The sequence below is a fragment of the Capra hircus genome, chromosome 19 (assembly GCF_001704415.2).
Source record: "Capra hircus breed San Clemente chromosome 19, ASM170441v1, whole genome shotgun sequence".
Taxonomy (NCBI): Eukaryota; Metazoa; Chordata; class Mammalia; order Artiodactyla; family Bovidae; genus Capra; species Capra hircus.
This window is the reverse complement of record NC_030826.1, coordinates 12,270,212-12,292,852: the sequence shown is the minus strand read 5'-3', so window position 1 is coordinate 12,292,852 and position 22,641 is coordinate 12,270,212. Positions and strand designations below refer to the sequence as shown.

General features: G+C 37.6%; 1 protein-coding gene across 1 annotated transcript in view; it reads right to left on the bottom strand.

The window, feature by feature from the left end:
* The window catches only part of USP32 (ubiquitin specific peptidase 32), a 195,797-nt gene that overhangs the window by 123,891 nt on the left and 49,265 nt on the right, over positions 1-22,641 (bottom strand). The window contains exon 2 of the mRNA XM_018064149.1: positions 10,107-10,234. Coding sequence (XP_017919638.1) covers positions 10,107-10,234 — 128 coding nt within the window. The remainder of the gene's footprint in view (positions 1-10,106; positions 10,235-22,641) is intronic.

Sequence of the window (22,641 nt, the reverse complement as noted above, 5' to 3'; positions counted from 1 at the left end):
ACTTACTTTATTGTTAAAGAATAAATTTTGAAATTTATTATTAAAGGGAAAACATTAAATATTATTTTCAGAAAATATTAAAACATGTTAGTTGCTCCATATTCTTGGTATATTTATTTCATTAATATTTGTCCTATAATCCACTATTTTTCACGTTAAGAATTATCCCAGACCTGTGTCATATACCACACGAAACTGTTGACTGTTATACGCTAGTCATGAATCCATGCCATTAAATGTTTATGTAAGAGTCAGGAAGTAAGCTACTAATAAATATTCTTTTCAAATATAGAGAATAGAACATTCATTATCTTCTCTCTTTTCCTCGAGTCCAAAAGCAAAGGAGCCTTGCCTAAACAAAACATTCAGAATACCTCTGTACATTACTTACTTTATATCTCATAGACTGTCAGACCAATAAACTAACTACTCCCAGGAATGACTAAACAAACCAGATTACTACCTTTGTCTGAAGTAAATTCCTGCTGCCACCACACTGGATGGCAAGTCCTGAGATTCAGTTATACCCTCCTTTCTCATCTCTGAAGATATCTTGCCTACTGAAGTCTATTCAAATACACAACTAGAAAAGAGACTCAGTATAAACTACAGTGTCACTAGACATCAGTGAGGTAAATTATTGGTATACCCTCTCAATTAGCTTGGCCCTGACTTAATATAATCAAATATTGTCTTTGAAGTTCTGGGTTGTAACTCCCCTTCTATTCACTAGCTTCCTTTAAAGCAAATATTTGTCCCTTATAACTTATCTATTCCCATCTGAAGAAAGAAATGGAATTTTCCGTAAACCCACTGATGGTTGAAGAAAGAAACCTTTAATATGCTACAAATTCAACTACTAAGTTTCAAGTGAAAATCGTTCTCCCTGGAGTTAGTATTCCTGAATTCTGTCTAGGGAGACTTCTTGGCTAGCTTTCTTCTTTGCTGTTGCACATCTTGATCCATGATGGTAAGACTGGATCCCTGTCTTCACCCTGGCTCCCCCTGTCTATCCTTATCTACTTTATTATCCATACTTTTCTTAGAAGCTAATTATCCTATACCTTTTATGATCAATGATCTCATTCTAGAATTGCCTTGCTGTAACTTTTGTTTTCTAAAAGTTTAATTTAACCCGTGACTTTAAACCAGGAGAAAAAGGTAGAATTCCAAATTTATCATTGAGAATTCCTTCCCTTCACTGCTCCAACTTTCTCAGATTAACCTAGCCCACAACCTTCTCTCCTCCCATTCAGGCAGATCTCAAAGTCAGTCTCAAAATTCTTGTAGAACATCACAATTTAACTGCACTTCAAACTCTTCTAATTATAGTCAAGCTGGTCATAAACCTATAAATTCCTACAATGATTTTGATGAAAGGTTTAAAGGTTCTTTTGCCTCAGAACTTAAGTGACTAGTAAAAGATCATGAAGTACATAGTAAAGTTAGAACTAAAACCCAAATATCCTAACAAAGACTGAAAAGGAAATCATACATCTGTCAATAATTAATTTTTATATTTCTGGCTCACTTTTCCAAGTAGATCAAATATTCTTCCTGAAAAGCTCAAAAAGTATATCTAATCAAATGTTTTACAAAGTTTTTGAGGAATAACTGAGGTACAATTACCTTCACATATTTTATGTTTACAATTTATGTTTTGTCATATGTCATGCCATATCACTGAAATCATCACCACAATCAAGAAAAGCTTCAAACATTCCTATCACCTCAGAAGTTTCTCATCCCTGAGGAATTATCCTTCCCTCTCTTTCCACCTGCACCAGCATCAGTACCCAGTCTCTAGGTAAGCTTCATTTCATGACAGACTCTGTATTTTAAAGAATTTTATATGAATGGAATCATAGCAAGTGCTCTATTTTTACCAATTATGTTTTTATTTAGCATAATTATTGTCAGACTCACTCATACTGTTGAGTGTACAATAATCTTCCTTTTTACTGTTAAGTCACTGAATATAATTCTGCAAAGTAGTTAAAAAAAAATTTCCTTGTGGACTTCCCTGGCGGTGCAGTGGATAATAATCTGCCTACCAATGCAAGGGGACACAGATTTGATCCCTGGTCCAGGAAGATTCCACATGCTGCTGAGTAACTAAGGCCCCACGCCACAACTACCAAAGCCCACACGCCCTAGAGCCCGCAAGCCACAGCTACTGAGCCTGCCTGCACCACTACCAAAGCCCATGCGCCTACAGCCCGTGCTCTGTAACAAGAAGAGCCACCACAATGAGAAGCCCGTGCACCACAACCAAGAGCAGCTCCAGTTTGCCACAACTAGAGAAAGTCCACACCCAGCAAAAAAGACTCGGAGCAATCAAAAAAAAAAAAAAAAAAGGATCAATAGTCTAAAAAAAAAGAATACTCTCGGAAAAAACATCATACTACATTTGTAACGAGCAGAATGAGCATTTTCAATACACTTCTGTTTTAAAACGAATGTCAAAGACTGCCTAATGAAGAAATATATTTTACTAGTATCAAACTCTCAGGAAAAGTAAGAATAAATTAAAGACTTCAATAATTTAGCTTTAGCAGCTAAAAATATAGGACACGACTTATTTAAAATATATTCCCATGAGTTAGTTATTAAATGTACATTGCTGAGAAAAGGTACTGACATGGGAGAAAATACAGTGGCAACATGCTGCTGCTACTGCTGCTAAGTCACTTCAGTCGTGTCCAACTCTGTGCGACCCCATAGACGGCAGCCCACCAGGCTCCCCAGTCCCTGGGATTCTCCAGGCAAGAACGCTGGAGTGGGCTGCCATTTCCTTCTCCAATGCATGAAAGTGAAACATGCTAGTGTGTGTATTATAACCCAGTTATTACACACTATGATTTTGAATTAATTTCAAAAACCTTTTATACATTCACAAAAAATCATTGTACAACAAATAACTATTTTAAATAATGGGAATAAATGAGACTGCTACTAAAAACAACACTTTAAAAAAAAGGATAGACTATACAATGACTTCCTTTTAAGCCATCATACATTAACATTTTCCAATAAATAACTTGCTATCCTGTATTAGTTTGTGTGAATATAGGAGGATATACTGTTGTTTCTTCAGGCCATTTATTTCCTGAGAAAACACCCATGAAAGTCTCAAAATTGAGCAAAATGTTCCTTAATTGCAAAGTTAGCCCCAAAAATCACAATTTTGGATGACTATAAAATGTCATATATTTTTGAAACTACAATATATGAATTGTATATATTTGTATTCAAAATCACAACATATATATAGTATGAAAAAGTTAACCATTACACAGTTAACAATTATGTCCATCGTTTTTTATAACAGAATATTTGGGACAACACCTTAGATTCTCAGAAAGGTGCTTCAGGATGTTCCTATGACTTGAGAGAGATCCAGGGACAAAAAAGTATACCTTAAAGCTATAAGCATAAATGACTCTGAACACAAATTCTTTTCTCTTCATATTTTCAGGCAGCTACTCATAAAATATAAAGCATCAAGAAATTACATTTAGAAGTACATTAAGAAAGGATACTCGTATTTACCACTTAATGACAAAAATATGGAAATATAGAAAGTTCAACTATATGTTATAACCCTTCTTACATTTTAATATAAATACAGAATATAATAACTCATACTACTCAAAGATGATAGTCTAAAAGATAATAACTACCATATACAAGGCAAACATAAAACCATTCCATTTCTGTTACAAACAAATTTATTAGGCACTCAATAAAATACAGCTGTATTTATTCCATGGGCAAGCAGAGAGGGGGGAAAGGATAACAATGAATATGCTTTCCTTCTACATTCACCCAAATTTAGAAAACTTGGGTTGTTATTTTTCCCACCATTTAGAATTCATTTTATAAAAAATTTCCAGCTTCTATAGTCAAACTTGGCTGAATTTTATCAGCTAAATTTAGGCAGAGGTTTTTAACACTCTCAACTATCCATTAAATCAACCTGATTTTATCTTATAATACCAATTAAGGAATATGCTATTGGATAGACATGTCTTATCAAGACTGACTTGAAAAAGATATCAATTATTTTCATAATCTACTTCACTAGTCATGTCAGTAGCTCACTTAATATACCCAGGATTCAAAATAAGTGATTATGCATAAGTTATTTTCTATAAGAGTAATTTTTAGTACCAATGTAAGTAACTTCTTTGACATCTGGCATACCACTTAGAACATTCATAATTTACGTAATGTATTTGACGCAATGTTTTATACAAGGAGTTCCCTCGTCCCATTATGCTTAATGACATGTCAGCTCTTCTACTATAAACTTTGTTTTCCAACAGTTTATGAAACTTGAAAAACTGCTCTAGGATAGCTCACTCTGTCAGGCCATTTGTAACAGGCAGCTGTGCTTAGAACTCACTGTTGACACAACAGTGTGAGCTGTGCAGTGATTCCTCAAAGGATGAATAGATCCATCACTTGCTAGAGTCACAGAAGCTGCCTGACTTAAAGCTGCCACCAGGACCAGCCAGTCACAGGGAATCCACCACCTCTTCCAGGCAGAGAAAAGGGACAGGACAAACTCAAGGTAGCCAAGAGAAAAACCAAAATGATTGCACTAAGCCAAGTAAGAAGAGATGGTAGCTATTGACCAGTACAGAATGCAAAATCAGCAGTTTCGACAGAAACACGCTAAGACAATGGGCTGTCAGAAGTAACATCTCAGGAGAAACAGAAGTGGAAACCCTGAAGAAGATAAAAGAACTGAACGCAAGCTACCTCAAGTCCATGGAAAGTGTAATCAACGAGCTTTTAAGCACCACCTGATGTGAAACCAGAAATCCATCCAAACTATAGAACTGCCAACTAAATGTGCACCCCATGGTTCAGTAAGTGGTGTCTACAGACAAAGGAAAAAAATGCTCTAGGATAAAACTTGGCAGTTAAGAACCATCAAGACAATGATGTACTTTTTAAAAAAGTCTATCTATAATTTTATAAGAAGGGAGTGATATATTTTCTCACTATCTTCATCTAACATAGCCTTTGGAATCTTTTTGGACCAGTCATACAAAGAGAAATATTTTTAAAAAATAAAATAAAATTTAAGAACTAGCATGAATATTACACTATGAACAAAAGTGATTCAGTTGGACTTCCCTGGTGGTCCAGTGGCTAAGACTCTACCTCCCAATGCGAGCGACCAAGTTCAATCCCTGATAGAGGAACTAGATCCCACATGTCAAAACTAAGAGTCTGCATGCTACAACAAAGATCGAAGATTCCACATGGCACAACCAACACAACCAAATTAATAAATTTTTTTAAGTGACGCAGTTAAGATAAAGACAGTGGATATTTTACAGATTCTAGTTCCAAGGAAAGATTTTAAATCAGTATCCTGCTTAGTTTTCTCCTGTTAGCTATAAGGTCAAGATTAGTATTTAATGTAACAAATGAAAACATTAGTTGCTTTTCTCTGGTTGATATATTATTTTAGTCTTTTATAATAGTCAATGATCAATAGCATCATGAGATAACAGTCAATGACTGCAGTTGTCAAGAAAGTTGTTACCCATGATGCTAGTAAATCCAACATAAAGGAATGTAATCAATAATACTGATCAACTAACATCAAAACAAACAAACAAAAATCACAAGCCTGTATTCTATGGGTAGTCCCCCTAAACCTAGACTGTCTAGTAAATGCATGTCTCAAGTCCCAAGGGCCATCTAAATGCAATACGAATACTTCAGCATAAACTTATCAATACTAATGGAAAAATATACTACCAATCAGTTGCTTGTTTGCACATGTTGATCACTATGCTAAAAACACTCCAGGGTCTGTGATTGTTTTTGCTTAAAATGTACATTTTCCTCTAATTTGGAAAAGATTTAATGTTCAAAGAGGAGTATGGTTTCAGCATCCTTCTGCACGAAGATTCCAAAACTATCTTTCCTTGCTCTTGATATTATGTTATCACTACTACTGTGAAGAAGAGCTCTGATTAACTAGGGAATAGAGTTCTTTCTCCATCCACAATTGGCAGCTTTTAGGGGTTCTGTGGCTTTTCTTATGAACGGGGGCTTCCCTGGTGGCTCAGACGGTAAAGCATCTGCCTGCAATGTGGGAGACCCAGGTTCCATCACCGGGATCTGATACTGGTGTTAAAACACGACTATTACTTCAAATCATTATTTTCACATCTCACCAGGAGTAGGTGACCCTCTTCACCCAGATTTAAGGCCCAAACTCTCCAAAGGCTTTTAAGAAAGATCTCACAATGACTATATACAGTGGAATGATTATTTCCTTAGCTTTGCAACTAATCACATTGTTTAGAAATCCCCCCATTTCCCTGCAACTAGAGAATACAGATCTTCCATTCTATGAGTCTGCCTACCCACTATCATCTAAATTCAAATTTCAAAACTATCTGCCCAGATTTATACTTCCATTCTACTTCAAATGTACTATTTCCTCTTTAACAAATAACTACGTACTCTGCAAGGATGAAACATACTCATAAATTCATTCCTTTTTCCAAATACACACAAAAGTTGATGAAATCTATCTATTAACCTGCCTGCCTTGGAAAGATGCCTGATATAAGCAAAAGGCTCATTTTATACAAATGCTGAAACTGTTCCAGAACTGAGCTTAATGGGGATGACTCGTTCTTTGAGATTACTGTATGAGACACTATACAGACACCCGTTCCATGAAAAAACACCAGAGATCAAAGACAGAAGTACTTGATTACTTACAGTACTTTAAAACTTACACTATGTTATATGTACTAATCAATACTCACATGCTAAAGTACCTCTCACTTAAAATAAGCCTAGGTCAGAAAATAATAGAATAAATGAAGCTTACCACCATCATCACTAAAAGCATTTATAAAATTCTTTTTGTGTTTAATACTGTGGTAGAATTTACACACAAAAATGTGTAAGCTGCAAAGAAACTGAAATTTGAAACTATCACTGTAGATTTTACAATTTAAAATTAAGATTGTTCTTGTAAAACAATTACTTGTTATTCTAGCCAGTGATAATTTTTAACACATAGTCCAAAGGACAGAGACTCTTGAAATAGTTTTGGGTAAAATGAAATTTACAAAATATTCACATATAAATGACGCTCCAGGGAGTTCCATTTTCACTGAAGCTGTAGAAAGCCTGAAAGAGTGTCACTCCTAACCAAAAAACAAGAAAAAACCATTTAACTATCATCTTACATTTCTTGAGCATATCAGAGCTGAGATAACAGGGAAACCTGTATTTGACATTTCAAGAAGGATAGATTCCTCCAAATCAACAGGGGAAAGAGGCAACTACTATGCAAGAAAGTAAGAAAAAAAATCGGCTAAAATTTTAACGAAAGTGCCATTAATCTATTTCCTGTTTCTATAGTGTTGGCTATCCTGGCCATTTCATGCAAATGGAACAAAAAATTATGTGGTCTTTGTGTTTGGCTTCTTTGACTTTGAATGTTTTAGAGGTTTATCCATGAATGTAACAGAAAATTTCACTCCTTTTTTATTAACAATATTCCTTTTTACAGATATATCACATTTTGTTCTATTGATGGACATTTGACTTGTACACTGAAAACTATAAAACATCACAGAAAAAAATTAAAAATCTAAATCAATAGAAAGGCATTCTAATTTCATGAATCAGAAGATTTAACATATTGTTAAAATGGCTGTACTCTGAGTCAATGCAACTCTTATCAAAATCTCAGCAGCCTCTTGCAGAAATTGAAAAGCTGATACTAAAATTCATATGTAAATGCAAGGGACCCAGAACAGACACAACTTGAAAAGGAATAAAGCTGAGGAGACGACACTTTCTGATTTAAAAACTTGCTACAAAGCTAGCGTAATCGAGATAATGCAATATTGATGCAAGGACAGACAGAAATCAATGAAATAGAATTGAGAATTCAGAAATAAAACAGTATGCTTATGGTCAATTGATTTTCAACAACAGTGATAAGAAAACTCAGTGGGAAAGAATAATCTTTTCAACAAACAGTGCTAGACTGTAACTGACGAGAAGAAACCTGACTCCATACTAAATCCATTCCTTTAACTCTAACCCTTGTGCTCTGCTGCCTCTGCTTAGTCATGTAGGCTCTGCACCTTTTGTAAAAGAATGATGCTATAGCCTGAAACATACAGGAGAGCCCATTCTCAAGGCTCACGCATATAGAGATAAAAAGTTGTAGAATGGAGAATAATTGTTATCTCATAGGAGGTCTAGGAACATTGTGATCAGACTTGCCTGCACAGCTGTTAAGAACAAAGGTACCAAAAAGTTTGCAACAACCTGCCACACCCTCTCTCCCCTTTCACTATAAAAGCCTAACTTCTAATTCAGGTATCAGATGGTTCTCTGGGACACTAGTTGACCATCTATCTTCCTGATCTTCTGGCTTTTTGAAAAAGTTGCTATTTCTGGCACTAACAACACATCTCTTGATTTACTGACCTGTCAAGCAATGAGCAATAGGAGCCTGGACTTGGTAACAGGACAACTAAAAAGCTATTTCCAAAAGAATGAAGTTGGACTCGTTGCACCATACACAAAAATTAGCACAAAACAGATGAGACCTAAAGGGAAACATAAGAGTAAATCTTTGTGACCTTAGTTTCCCAGGCGAAACAAGGGATGAAAGGAAGAATGGGTAAGCCCATCAAGAGAGTGAATTATGGGCCGGGTGAATATTTTTGCAAACCATGTATCTTATAAGGGCCTGGGATCTAGAATACATAAAGAACTCTTACAACTCAAGTATTAAAAAGACAAACAACCCAGTTAAAAACTGGACAAGGACCTGAATGGACCTCTATTTATAGATATATAGATGGACACATGTAAATCTTTATACATGATCCAAAGAAATAAATCAGATATTCTAACCTAAGTTTTCTGGGCACCACGAATTTACAATCTGACATTTTGACCTAAGGAAGGAGCTGAAGAAAAAGAAAGGCTTAAGTTAGTATATATTTGAATTTGGAAGAATGTTGTTTTAATTACTATGGATTCAGTTTAAATCCCTTCCTCTAATTGGCAACTTGTATTAACTCGTTAAATTGCTAGTTATATCTTAAAATGAAAAATTCTAAATTCCAAATTTTTATATTATACTAGCATTTAAGACAAAACAGGAAGATGAATTCATACTGAAAAAAAGGTCCCAATAAATAGTATTAGGAAAAAATTAATTGTCATAAATCCAAAATAAAGACAGCAAGAAAGTACATAATAATTCTACACAAGAATAAATGATAAAATTAATACAACATATATCCCCACCAAGAAAAAGAGTAAAACACACATAAAAGAGCAATAAGTGTACTTTCTATATTATAAACCATAAACTCAAAAGCACATAGCACAGGTTAGAAATTGCAACTGTCACTAAAGAGGAATAGTGAATTAAGGTTTATGAAATACACTAAGCTTTAAATTCTTATTACAATTTTCATTGTTTTATTAATTGTATTCTCATTTCACCTTTCAAATGACATATTACATAACTGTATATATACTTAACTACATATACTTTATTCACTGTATAAGGCAGTGAATTTAATGTTAGAAACGGGATATTTATACCAACTTAGCTCACTGTATCTCTACCTAAAAATTTTTCATGGACTCTAAATAAGACTTTACAAGTTTCAATAAGCTAGTGTTTCATATACAAAACTTAATTTTACAGAAATAATTTAATTAGGTCTTACTATATGGAAAGCTTTAAAACTCAAAGTTTATCAAAACACTCCCAACATAAAAAGGACATGTTGGAGTGACAAAGTTCATAAGAATAAGAAGCCAGTCATATAAATGGTTCCATGATTATGATCTGTGGCTCTTAAAGATCAGAAGTACACAGAAGCAGAGCTGCACTCCTGCAGTTCTCCCATTTGGCCTCTAAGAACACAGCCATATTGACATCTAAAGCAAGACCTATTTACCTACTCAGCAAGAAAATAACTGTAGGGAAGATTAAATCGGTCAAGACCAGGAGAACCCTCAAGAATTCAGACTGGTGGATAACTATCTCAAAGGAAAACTTAGAGCATGAAGATTACCTCAGCAACTTTTGGAGGCACTCCATCTCCAAGCACTTCCCTGATGAAGCAGTGCTGGCCCATGTAATACGAGAGTCCACAAGTCCTCTTGAAGGCATCTTTCAGTCGTTTCAGCTCGACATCTGTAACTGCAATTCAGAAACAGAAGACGGGTAAGAAACCTGAGGAGAAAAGATGTCTCTCAAAATCTTTACTTTTTTTTCAACCCAGTTTCTAACAAAATCTAGCAAATACTACTTCTCTTCCTCGATAAGTAAAATAAATCCAAAGATATTTTTTATAATTCTAATATTTTCAAATTTAATCTTAAAAATAAACATGAAAATTCTTGACCCACTGTCTTCAATTGGCAGAACATTAAATTATGCATACAAATTCTAGGCAGGAGTAAAGAAGAGGTAACAATTAGCAGGTAAGCTGAATGGCATTAGGCTCTGACATTAATACCTTTTCAGCAGCAATGTCCTCATTTCCTCTGGAATAAAAATTATATTATTTGTACTCTTTGAGCACCTATTTATCCATGCTCCCAAGTTTAGCTTTAACTGTATCATCCTCAACAAAGAAAGTAACCTATAAATTGACTATAATTTTTAGACATCCACTAACAAAAAATTACTGAGCCATTGCTTTATTTTAGGCACTGAAGCCTTTCACTGAATAGAACAATCTCTGTCTACAAGGAGAGAAAAATATTCTTTAGTACTATGCAGTCAGTGAAGGTACCACAATGGTACCTTTAGCCCATGCTAGAGAAGAAAGATAAGACTTCTGGATGGAAGGCTGGATGGAAATTTAAAGGCCAACCCAAGCGAAATGGACAAGGGCATGCCAGGCAGAGATAATAGTTTGTTTCAAAGTATACAGGGCATGATGTATAGAGTTACCAGAACAAAATGAACAAGGCTGGGAGTAGTAAAAGATAAACCTAAGGCAGTCATTGACCAAGTCATAGAATTCTGTTCTGACACAATAAGGAAGGGATTCTGTCAGACACAATTCAGGTATGAACTCCAGGCAGATAGGAAACAGAACACAGTCAGATAAAATTCAGGTAGTTCACCAGTTCTGTGGTAAGCAAAATGTGGAAGCAAAAGGTGGACTGCTACTATGAGGAGAAAAAGGAGGAGCTATTTGGGAACTATTTAGAAGGAAAAGTCAACAGAATTTGAAACTTAACTGAAAAGTAGAAGCAATGTAGAATAACATTCAGGATTCTACGCTGAGAAATTTTGAAAGATGGTCTTAGCATGTAGAAAGAGAATGTAATAAAAAAAAGTGAGGAAGGAAAAATGATAAATAATAAATTAAATGATTAGTCATGTATGGATGTGAGAGTTGAACTATAAAGAAAGCTGAGCGCTGAAGAATTGGTACTTTTGAACTGTGGTGTTGGAGAAGACTCTTGAGAGTCCCTTGGACTGCAAGGAGATCCAACCAGTCCATCCTAAAGGAGATCAGTCCTGGGTGTTCACTGGAAGGACTGAAGTTGAAGCTGAAACTCCAATACTTTGGCCGCCTGATGTGAAGAACTGACTCACTGGAAAAGACCCTGATGCTGGGAAAGATTGAGGGCAGGAGGAGAGGAGGATGACAGAGGATGAGATGGTTGGATGGCATCATCGACTCAATGGACATGAGTTTGGGTGGACTCTGGGAGTTAGTGATGGACAGGGAGGCCTGGTCTGCTACAGTCCATGGGGTCACAAAGAGTCAGACACGACTGAGTGACTGAACTGAACTGAAATGATAAGGACATACTGAAAATGAGCAACCTTCAGGAGACCCCCTGAGTTTTTACAATTCAGAGCGTAAAGTTTAGGAAAGGTTCGATGAAAGTCATGAGCAGGTAGCTGGCAATTAAAGTCAAGAATAAAGAGCACAAATGACATAGAGACAAAACTGGAAGAAAGCAATGCTTACAGTACCTGCTGAGAAAGGAAAAAACATTCAAACAAGACTGACAAGGAATACTTAGGAAAAACAAGAGCAGCTTCCAAAGGACAAGAAGAAGGGGCTGGTCTACACACTCAAGGAAGGCAGAAAGGGCCAGCAAGATAAAGACTGAAGAGTGCCTGGCACATAGATTATCATTCAAGAAAAGTCCGTGGTAGGGAGGGAAAGTTCACAAATTCTACAACCTGTAGGGCAATGATAAAACAATAAGAACTAATATTCAAACAAGCAGCTACAGAAAAGTATAACTACTAGATGCTTAATTCATTAAAAAAATGAATTCATAATATTAACATCCCCAATTTACTGATTTTTCCCCCTTTTTAGAATGCAAAAGTGAAAAAACAAAACAAAGATAATTTCATAAATTACAGTTATGGAGAAGAAATTACTTCAGCTGCTGGAATACCTATTTCTTCAGTATGCCTACTTTTCATTAATGGCTTTATAACAAATTAGGATGCTTGTAGTCCAGAGGAGGAGACAAGAAAAACCAATCACTGTGAGAATCTATACACTGTGGGTCACAGATATTTCAAGGAATGCTTGGTAATATGTTTAAAAAAAGCAATGATGACTAATGAATCTACTCATTTATAATATGAGAAGACACACACATAAACTTTTTAAAGCATTTGTAAAGGCAAACAGGGCTTCCCTGGTGGCTCAGCGATAAAGAATCCACCTGCCAAAGCAAGAGATGCAGGTTCAATCCCTGGCTTAGGAAGATCCCCTGGATAAGGAAATGGCAACCCATTCCAGTATTCTTGCCTGGGAAATCTCATGGACAGGGAAACTTGGTGGGTTACAGTCTATGATAGCCAAAATAGTCGGACACGACAGAGTGACTAAACAACAACAACGAAAGCAAACAGACAGACTGAATAAGCTCTTGTGTAGGCACAGAACAGACTATCAGACACTAAAATACTGCCAGAGATCCATATTTACTGAAAATAAACTATTTTTATTAAAAAATAAAATCTGACAATTAATTCAGCTGTAGACAAGGAATACCTATAAGTGTTCACTATACAAGTGAAACCTTGAAAACTTTCACAATAAAAATTTAGGCAGGATGGAAAACAAAAGAGAATCAAGCCTAGAAAATTTAAGGTAGGAAAACATAATATTAATTTAGAAAGAAAAGGTAATTTCTGGAAAAATTAGAAAATTCAACACATGGGTCTTTTCTTTACCTCCTTTCTCTCTACAGACTTCACTAAAATTGCAGCAAGAATAAAAAAAGGACACAAACTCACAAGGACAAAGAAAATAGGAGAAAGAAGAACTGAGGAACTATGAGAGTCAATCTTTTTCTGGGGAACATTAGTGTCTGGAGAAGTGGTGACTCACTTAAGCAGACCCATGAAAATTGAAACCTAAGCAATCGAAACCAACTGAGAAATGTGGACAAGAAAGTAAACTAACTTACCCTGTCTAGAGCACCCAAAAAAGGCTCTGGAATTCACTGTACCAATTACCACAAAAAAAGGGGAAGGCAGCGGTAAAATGCGGGATGGAAGAGAAATTGGTTGAAAGTTACAAGAGAAGTGCTTAGACTAATCTCAGGTCCCTTAGAGCACAAGAGTCGGGCACCAATCTACCATCTAGCCACCGCACACCACTTTTAGATGTAGGTATATATCAAGAAACCAAAGACATTCTCTGAGACACTGAGACAGAAAGGCTCCATACTCGACCACACCAGGTTGCTACAGGAAGGACCACGAGGTATGAAAAAAGGTGAAGATTAAGTGAGCATCTGCATTGCGCTGCTCTCCTTCCCCTATTCTGACATATGTATCACCTGGGCAGAATCAATGAGTATTCTTCTCTGAAGAAAGTAAATGATTCTAGAACAGAGACCTACTGTTACTGACATGGGGTGAGGGGGATGCCGCCATTCCCCTTTTAAAAATGGCTGGGTTCCCAAAAGGAAAATCCACAAGTCAACAAGCGATATACTCAAACATATAAGTCTTCCAATCAATCTTTTAATGCATAAACTATTAAAAGAAAAAGTCACTTTGATAGTCATTATACAGTTAAGCATATACTTAACCTTATGACCGAATTAATTCCACTCCTTGTTAATTACACAAGAAAATACTGCACAGAAACATACATAGGAGCTTTATTAACAATAGGAAAAAAATCTAGCAATATTAACCCCTTGATAAAGGAACAGGTGATAAAGTAAATGCAGTATAGTCATACAATAGAATAGTATTCTGCAATAAACATGAAGAAACCACTGGTCCATGCATCAACATAAATGAATCTCAAAAACTACACTGAGCAAAATAAGCCAGACACAGAAGAGCATATACCATGTGACTACATTATATATCAAAGTCGCAAAGAAGCAAAACCAGTTAGTTTTGGTGTCCAAGACAGTGGTTGACAGGTAGTGAAGTAAGGAGTATGTGACTGGAGTTGTAGGAAACAGACACCTGCAGAGAGATAGGAAGGAACTATGCTGAGGTGTGGAAATGTTTTATATATTTGACTGGGGTGGTGGCTACAAAAGTGAACAATGGTTCACTTATTGAATTCTTAAAATCTATGCATTTTATTGTATATAAATTATGTATCAATAGCACAGACAGAAAAAAAAATGAATGAACAGTCATGGAACACCAAATATTGAGGGAGATTTCAATAAGAAAATTACCAAGACAAACAGGGGAAAGGAGGGGTAAGTAGAAATAATGATGAAGGATGAAAAAAAGTGAAAACCTCCAAATATTCTCAGAAAAGGAGAATAAGAAAATTACATCCAAATAAGAATAGGGTACTATAAAAATATAACAAGGGAAAAAATGTAACACTCTCTTGTACCTTTTCCAGAAAGTTACAGGAGACTGTCCTACAACAAAATGAGGGGGTAAACAAAGGAAAGAAGACAGATCCAGGAAACTCTGACTGCAGCAGTTCAGTTCAGGCACTCAGTTGTGTCTGACTCTTTGTGACCCCATGGACTGCAGCACACCAGGCTTCCCTGTCCACCACCAACTCCCGGAGCTTACTCAAACTCACGTCTATTGAGTCGGTGATGCCATCCAACCATCTTATCCTCTGTCAGCCCCTTCTCCCCCCGCCTTCAAATCTTTCCCAGCATCAGGGTCTTTTCCAATGAGTCAGTTCTTCACATCATGTGGCCAAAGTATTGCAGTTTCAGCTTCGGCATCAGTCGTTCCAATGAATATTCAGGACTGATTTCCTGTAGAATGGACTGGTTGGATCTCCATGCTACCCAAGGGACTCTTTTTTTTTTTTTGCCCAAGGGATTCTTAAGAGTCTTCTCCAACACCATAGTTCAAAAGCATCAATTCTTCGGCACTCAGCTTTCTTTATAGGAGTACATCAAAGCTGTATATTGTCACTCTGCTTATTTAATTTATATGCAGAATACATCATACAAAATACTGGGCTGGATGAAACACAAGCTTGAATCAAGATTGCCAGGAGAAATAATCAATAACCTCAGATATGCAGATGCCACCACCCTTATGGCAGAAAGCAAAGAACTAAGAGCCTCTAGATGAAAGTAAAAGAGGAGAGTGAAGAAGTTGGCTTAAAACTCAACATTCAGAAAACTAAGATCATGGCATCTGGTACCATCACTTCATGGCAAATAGATGGGGAAACAGTGGAAACTGACAGGCATTATTTTTTGGGGCTCCAAAATCAAGGCAGATGGTGACTGCAGCCATGAAATTAAAAGATGCTTGCTCCTTGGAAGAAAAGCTATGACCAACCTAGACAGCATATTAAAGAGCAGAGACATTACTTTGCCAACAAAGGTCCATCTAGTCAAAGCTATGGTTTTTCCAGTTGTCATGTATGGATGTGAGAGTCGGACTGACTGCAACAGGAGAGAGGTAAAGGAAATTTCCAGGACGATTAAGGTATCTGAGGAGGACAGCTATGCAGTAAGCATAGAGAACAAGACCAGATTAGAAATGAAGAAAGGACTCCAGAATAAAAATGGAAAGTCTGACAGTAAACTAATACACCTGACCACAATGATAATATCTTAAAGAGGTATTTCACCCTCAAAAAATAAATCTTGGGACTTCCATGGTGGTCCAGTGGCTAGGACTCTTTGCTCCCAACGCAGGGGGCTCGGGTTCAATCCCTGGTCAGGGAATTGGATTCCACATGCTGCTACTGAAGAACCAGCTCAGCCAAATAAATAAATCTCAAATAAATAAATCTCAAGGACTGGTTTTACTTTAGGTTTTGCTTAATCTAAGGAACTGCAGAAACATTTCAACTACACCTATAACACTCATGAGAGTTAAGACACCAACTAGAATCTTACTGAAAACTATAGGAACAGAACTAAAATCCTTTCTCAAACAGGAAAAGTGAAAGTGAAAGTCGCTCAAACAGGAAGTATGAAATAAGACAAGGGAGTAAGGGAGAAACTTTGCTCTTCTCATATCAAAACAAATTTTCAAGAGAATTGAACACAAACCTCATTCAACAAAAAGCCTTGCTTTCAAGACATCTCAGTTTTCAAAATATTCAATTAGTGAGAATTAGCAATTCACACTCAAATACAAGATATGGTAAGAAAAATAAAGTACTTGATAGTCACTTAATGATTAGAGCACAAAAGTATTGATAAAAGCAATTACACAGAAAGGGCAAATACTGAAACAGAAACAAAATAAAGATTACGGTGTTTACCACAGAAACAGAATCCCTCCAGTAAGACCCTCTGAAATGCAGTCAGTCAATCAATCATTAATTAAAGGTTACTGGGCCCTTACTGATCACATGCCCAAAAACTGTGCTAGGCCATGAGGAACACAAAACTAATAAGCCAACTTTGCCTTCAAGGAACTCAGCCAAGAGACAAGACTCATGAATAAGCAATAACAATACAGTAAACATGAAAGACACAGCTGTGCACAGGGAAGAACACCTAAAAAGGGGAAAGGGAGCTCCCAGACTACATTACTAAGTACAGCGGAGAATGAAGCAGGTAGCCAGTTGTGATTCTAGTGACTGTTTGCATATATATATATGTATTTCATATCAAGATCTCCTTACTGTGATTTCTTCTCACATTTGGACATCCATAGCATGACATTCTTAAGACCTAGCTGACCTATAATAAACCTAATATAGCAACTTATCAATATAAACAACCTAAGCTGAAACTCCAGTACTTTGGCCACCTCATGCGAAGAGCTGACTCACTGGAAAAGACTCTGATGCTGGGAGGGATTGGGGGCAGGAGGAGAAGGGGACGACAGAGGATGAGATGGCTGGATGGCATCACCGACTCGATGGATGCGAGTCTGAGTGAACTCCGGGAGTTGGTGATGGACAGGGAGGCCTGGCGTGCTGTGATTCATGGGGTCACAAAGAGTCGCACACGACTGAGCCACTGACCTGAAGTACCAGTTACGTTTATAAGAGAAAATACGTGTCTTCTGAGGTAAGTAGGATTTATATGCATGTGTGCTCCGTCACTCAGTCGTGTCCGACTCTTTGTGACACCATGGACTGTAACTCACCAGGTTCCTTCGCCCACGGAATTTTCCAGGCAAGAATACTGGAGTGGGTTGCCACTTCCTACTCCAGGAAATCTTCTCGTCCTAGGGATCAAACCTGCATCTCGTGCATCGCCTGCATTGGCAGGTGGATTCTTTACCACTGTGCCACTTGGGAATAGAGAAGTAAGATTTACAGCTTGTATCAACTGGTGTAACAGTGACTGATGTGGCTGGATTTGGTTTAAACGTAACCGCACATCTGTGTTTCCTGGACACCTTCTCATCTAAGACTTTCCCACCCTCTCTCATTACTTGGTTTTCAGTGCAGGATGAAAGCAACAGTATACTGTGTGAGCTAAGGGGAGGACGCTGAAGTCGCTCCAGGCAGTCTATATCTCAGTGAAGGACTACATAGTCAGGGTGGTGAGCACTAACAAGAAACTTGTGCTTCTTTAATCAGAGACGGCAATGGCACCCCACTCTCCACTATTTCTGAACCAAATTTCATTTGATCCTCTCCCATCACTATCAATAAATACTGTCCAAATAAATGAACATACATGTGTAATTCCAACGCAAAAGGCCAGAAACATACGGCATCTCCTTTGTATTTGACTATTCTCAGATTCGACACTGGGGAAAAAAGTTGTATGAATAAAATATTCTGTATCTCCTCTGCTCTGGAACACAAGTTCAAGAATAAAAGGAATTACTGGTGGTAGTAAAGACTAATGATGCAAAGTTCAAAAACGGAAATACTGGTAATATAAATGATGAAGTGGGGCCTGTGGAATCCTAGAAAACACATATTCCTTCCCCAGCATGAAGCTGCTACTAAATTCCAGGCATAGGCTGCAATGTAGCAATGAGGAACCCAAGAATGTAAAAACTTTGTGAAATCTCTCTACTTTAAAAGTATTAGCAGTTAATAAAAAAAATTAACCAACATGCAGTCTTAATATGGCCCACCAGCTGCCAAGTTTGGAAACCTCTGGTCAACTGGTTATGAGCACACACAAAACATACATATATTTGAATCTAACACTGTCACTTACGTGTGTGTGTGTGTATGTGTATAAAGACTTAAATACAGGAAAAGAATGGATGTCTGATAATGACAGTCTAGGAGGGGAGGAAGAGATTTCCAGCAGCAATGAGAACAGCCCTGTTCCCTTTCTACTCCTAACTCTGGAAGAAAGTTGTGACAAATGAGGTCCGGAGGGAGGAGGTGAAAGTTCAAAAAAGAACAATTTTTTTCTGCCCCTCTCCTTTTTCCTCCGCAGACTAATATTACCATCCCAGCAGACCCACCTAACCCTGGAACAAAGGGACGGAAGGAAAAGAAAAAGCGAGGAGGAGAAATATCAAGAAAGAGGAGGAGAAATATCAAGAAAAAGGAGGCAATTTCTGCAGGTATGACAGACAAGCATAGAGAAAGTATTGTCATTAATCGTAAAGAAGGCACCCGAGTCACCTCTTAGTATCCTCAGGGAATCGGTTCCAGGACAAGCACTGCCACTCCACTCATCAAAATCCAGAGAGGAACAAAATCTCTTATATAAAATGATGTAGTATTTGCGTATGATCTAAAGAAGTTCTCCTCTAGATTTTTTTTTATACTCTGTATTTTAAATCATCTCCATATCCTTTCTAATGGGCTTCCCTGGTGGATCAGCGGTAAAGAATCTGCATATCAACACACGAAACTGAAATATGCCCTAGAGAAGGAAATAGCAAATCACTCCAGTATTCTTGCCTGGGAAATCCCATAGACAGAAGAGCCTGGCTGGTTACAGTCCATGGGTTGCAAAGAGTTGGACACAACTTAGCAACTAAACAATTCCTCATAATACCTAACACAATGTAAATGTGAGGTAAACTGCAAACACAATGTAGATGCTATCAACACATAAATAGTTGTCTGCATGTAACAGGACCGGTAAATTGAAGTTTTGTAGTTTTTTGGAACTTTCTGGAATTTCCCCCTCCCAAATACCCTTCTCTAGAGGGTATTTTTAAATGGATTTTAAAATATAAGGCCTTTGACTGTATAGATCACAACATATTGTGTAAAATTCTCAGAGATGGGAATACCAGACCACCTTACCTGCTGCCTGACAAACCTGCTTCCTGACCTGTAGGCAGGTCAAGAAGCAACAGTTAGAACCAGACATGGAACAGTAGACAGGTTCAAAATTGGGAAAGGTGTGCGTCAAGGCTGTATACTGTCACCTTATTTATTTATATGCAGAGTACATCATGAGAAACTGCCTGGATGGATGAAGCACAAGCTGGAATCAAGATTGCTGGGAGAAATATCAGTATCTTCAGATATGCAGATGACACCATCCTTATGGTAGAGAGCAAAGAGGAACTAAAGAGCCTCTTGATGAAGGTGAAACAGGCAAGTGAAAAAGCTGTCTAAAACTCAACATTCAAAAAACTAAGAACATGTATCCAGTCCCATCACTTCATGGCAAACAGATGGGAAATAATGGAAACAACAACAGACTTTATTTTGGGGGCCTCCAAAATCACTGCAGATGATGACCGCAGCCACGAAATTAAAAGATACTTGCTCCTTGGTAGAAAAGCTATGACAAACCTACACAGCGTATCAAAAAGCAGAGACATTACTGTGCCAACAAAGGTCTGTCTAGTCAAAGCTATGGTTTTTCCAGTAGTCATGTATGGATGTCAGAGTTGGATTATAAAGAAAGCTGAGCGCCAAAGAATTGACACTTTCGAACTGTGGTGTTGGAGAAGACTCTTGAGAGTCCCTTGGAGATCAAACCAATCAATCCTAAAGGAAATAAATCCTGAATATTCATTGGAAAGACTGGTGTTGAAGCTGAAGCTCCAAACCTTGGCCACTTGCTAAGAGCCCACTTACTGGAAAAGACCATGATCCTGGGAAAGACTGAAGTCAGGAGGAGAAGAGGACAACAGATGATGAGATGGTTGGATGGCATCATGGACTCAGTCGTCATGAATCTGGGCAAACTCCAGGAGATGGTAAAGGACAGGGAAGCCTGGCAGTCCATGGGGTCACAAAGAGTCGGACATGACTGAGCAACTGAATAACAACAACAAGAATATAAATAAGAGCAGAAAAAAACATTTCACTGTTGTTTGTCTAGCTGTTTCCAGTTACACAGTAATCCAAGCATATTCTCAATGGCCCATACAGCTACATAAAATACCAGGAAAACTAAACGAAACTATGTATTTCAACTAATTATATACAGGCGGAGCCTCCCAGGAACAGCTAGTGGTAAAGAACTCGCCTGCCAATGCAGGAGACATAAGAGATGTGGGTTCGATCCCTGGGTCGGGAAGATCCCCTGGAGGAAGGCATGGTAACAACTGACTCCAGTACTCTTGCCTGGAGAATCCCATGGACAGAGAAGCCATTGGGTCCAAGCAGGCTATAGCCCACAGGGTCGCAAACAGTTGGACACAACTGAAGCAACTTTGCATGCACACATACACACATACACAGGTATCCCCCAGTTTCCAAAAGTTCACTTTATACCACTTCACTTTTAATGAGAAACCTGCATTAGCACCTGTTTTCGTTAACCAAAAGAAACCTGAGGATGTTTGTTTTTATGAAAAAAAGGTGACAAGAGAAAACAGCTTTCAGCATTTGTTTTGCAAAGGACTATTAGAGAGGCATCATGCATCACAAGCAATGAGAGGGGTACTGCCATGCTCCTTCCCTAAGCACTCCACCAGCATCTCAGCATCAAGCCACCACAACTCTGAACTCTTTCTGTGGGCACTGTGTTATATCTTTATTTGATAAATTCTTAATCCTGGAATCACCTGAGGCGCATTGAAAGAATTCTGATGCCCAGGCTCCAACCCGAAACAATAAACTGAAGTCTGTTAAGTAGAACCCAGGGATTCAAATGTTTGCTAAATAAATGAATACATAAGTAACATTCTAATAACACAAAGTAAAATATAATAAATAGCCTAAATGGTATAAGTAAGTGATATGGGAGTACAGAAGGTTACAGAGGAATCTAGGAAGTTTCATAAAAGGGGGCCATTCTCACGCTAGAAAATTAAGAATGAGCCCAAGACAGAGAAACAGGAAGAACAGTCGAGTATCAGGAAGGGAGTGAGCACAGAGGTCAGAGGATGTTAGGAACGTTTAGAGCAGGGGTCCCCAGTCTCCAGGATCTAAGGCCTGGTGATCTGAGGTGGAGCGGATGTAATAACAATAGAAATGAAGTGCAGAGTAAGTCACCTGAATCATCCCCAAACCATCCCCACCCCCAACCCCAGTCTTCCACAAAACGGGTCCCTGGTGCCAGAAAGGTTGAAGACCACCGGTTTGCAGGACAGCTTAAGAGGCTGGAATGCAAAGTGTGGGAATTGTGAAAGTATGGGAAAAGAAGTGGAAGGAATATCTAGGGTGATAAATATGCTAATGAGTTTTTATGTTTTCAGGAGTTATTCTGGTAAGAGCGTGAAAGAAGTATAATAAAGTGTTAACTTTTAAAATCTGGAACGCACACTTGGAAGCTAATGAAAAATTAAATCTGATTTAAGACTTCTATATTAAGTGTTCACTGTTCATATGAACACAACACATTCCATGTATAGACCTCAAATCAGATCACGAGGCCTTAGATACTGGAGGTTTGGGGACCCCTGCTCTAAACATTTGAAAAATCTGAAAAAGAAAGCCAAAGAGATATACATTAGCCCTCATACAAATCCATCCCTCCTCATTTTATGTGATCTTCCGATAACAGAGAAGAAAGGCCACTGGGCCCTGATTTGAGATCTCCAGCGTTACGGAAAAATATTTACCAAAATTCCCACCAATGAGTTCTCTGGCCTAAGAAAGAAATGACGCAGGAAGTAGAAGTAGAACAAGATTGAAGAAATGAAGGCAAATGAAATAAGAAAGTTAATAAAGTGAAAATAGAAAGGTTAAAGAGAAAATATTAGACAAAGAGGCATCAGAAATCAACATACATTTCATTGGTAACCCATATTTAACCATACCCAAATTTAACTAGGGTGGTGGGTCAGCACCCTGAACC